The sequence below is a fragment of the Cucurbita pepo genome, unplaced genomic scaffold, assembly GCF_002806865.2.
Source record: "Cucurbita pepo subsp. pepo cultivar mu-cu-16 unplaced genomic scaffold, ASM280686v2 Cp4.1_scaffold002369, whole genome shotgun sequence".
Classification (NCBI taxonomy): domain Eukaryota; kingdom Viridiplantae; phylum Streptophyta; class Magnoliopsida; order Cucurbitales; family Cucurbitaceae; genus Cucurbita; species Cucurbita pepo.
This window is the reverse complement of record NW_019648446.1, coordinates 1-1,808: the sequence shown is the minus strand read 5'-3', so window position 1 is coordinate 1,808 and position 1,808 is coordinate 1. Positions and strand designations below refer to the sequence as shown.

Genomic DNA, 1,808 nt, shown 5'->3' with positions numbered 1-1,808 from the left:
ACAAACATGTTTTTCAAAAGGGGAATCTCGATAGGAAAAACTTAAGAACAATATCTACTAGAGGCGGACTTGGGCTTGGGTTGTTACGTTACTTCCCGTCTATCTCCTTAAAATCTCTCGTTCATTAATAATTAAATAAAGTGACCCAACTAAACTTAAACGGTTAGAATATCATTTCATCCCTATACTTAAGTTTTATTACATTTTTCATCTATCTTCTTTTAAATATTTAACTTTATTTAACTTTAAACCGTATATATTCTAAGGTTAGTTCATAAAACAAGTTTATATGGTTCATATTAGTTTTTTCTTCATAATTCTAGAAAAGTATTTACATGATATCTTTTATTGTATGAAAAATATGGTTATTATTTAAGAATCATGAAAAGTACATAGGCTACTTAAATGTATATATTAAGGTTGAATTGCGTATAAAATAGAGAAATTATGCACCAACCCACAGTTTACACACACAATTAAGTTGACAGAAAATTTGATATCAAACTCTTGTTCATAGCTCTTTTAAATGCACTGAGAGTGAGTGGTCAGAGGCTACAAATAGTCTCAATACAAATTTACAAACACATTCAACACTTCCATTCAATACTCTCATACTTGCAGTGTTCAAAGAGTTGGAACTCTCTCTGCATTCCCAGAAATGACTGTGAGCAAATTGTTTGCAAAAGGATCGCTCAAATGCTTCGCCAAATTCTCCACCGGCCCTTCTCCGGTCACGTAGGCCTGGAAGTAAAACCCCAGCATTGCAAACATTGCCAGTCTTCCATTCTTGATCTCCTTCACCTTCAAGATCGCCGCCTGGTCCGGGTCGTCCGCCAGCCCCAACGGGTCGAACGGACCGCCCGGGTGGAGCTTGTCCTCAAAGTTCTACACAAAACCATCATTCAGCTCAAATACTTCATACCCTTTTCATAATTTTTCATCATTCAAAACGTACCAAGCCATTGATGATTCTGTAGTACTCTGCACCACCGACAAGAACAACCTCTGCAGCGACCGCGACAATGAGGTTGATCGGAATGTTGTTTCCAAAGTAATTCAATGTGTTTCCATCAAGAAGCAGAGCTCCAGTCTGCAACATCCCATATTGGATCAGAATTGAGCAGTTTTAGCTTAAAAGCACTTCCAAACAGAGATTATTAGTGCAGAGAATTAGACCTTGAACCACACAGCCTCAGGGCCGCAGTTGGCACCGAATTTGTTGAAGGCCTCAGGGATGATGAACCCAGCAGCTCCAAGCATGGCCCATCGTGCGTGGATCAACTCAAATGCTTGGTATCTGCCAATAAACAAACCCACTAAGCTCTTCTTTACTACTTCAACTCAATTCTAAATTAATTCAGAATTTTTATTTACTTGCTGAAGTCCTCTGGCTTCTTGCTGAGTCCGAAGGGGTCGTAACCGTAGCTGCAATCGTAATCGGCCCAATTAAATGATTATCAAACGAAGCTTAAGAAAATTATAGGAAAGAGGATAAGAAATTAAGTCATACTCTCCGGGGACTTCTCCGTTCAGGTATTCGGGGATCTCGGATCGGTCCAATAACCCGTCGGGGAGGAAAATCCTCCTGTCGGGACCTAATTAATAGCGATGAATACACTCGAGATCAGCTCAAGAAAATATGTATAAGCGTGTGAATTATCACTATTTCAAAGCTTTATGACGGAATTTGTTTCTCATTTTTAACATGGTATCAGAACAACAATGAAAAGAGGGAGAAGGGTACTTTTGTTTCTGGTTCTTAACGGCTGGACTTACCATACCACTTGGCGAGCTCGTCATTGGCTGGA

At 39.3% G+C, this 1,808-nt stretch overlaps 1 protein-coding gene across 1 annotated transcript; it reads right to left on the bottom strand.

The window, feature by feature from the left end:
• Positions 1-476: 476 nt before the first annotated feature.
• On the bottom strand, positions 477-1,804 carry LOC111786678 (chlorophyll a-b binding protein CP26, chloroplastic; the record flags this gene model as incomplete). The annotated part of the gene is made up of 6 exons (XM_023666906.1): positions 477-885; positions 956-1,090; positions 1,177-1,297; positions 1,375-1,425; positions 1,511-1,595; positions 1,777-1,804. Coding segments are annotated over 6 exons (681 nt in total), but the record flags the coding sequence as incomplete, so codon positions are not given.
• Between the last annotated feature and the right edge of the window lie 4 nt (positions 1,805-1,808).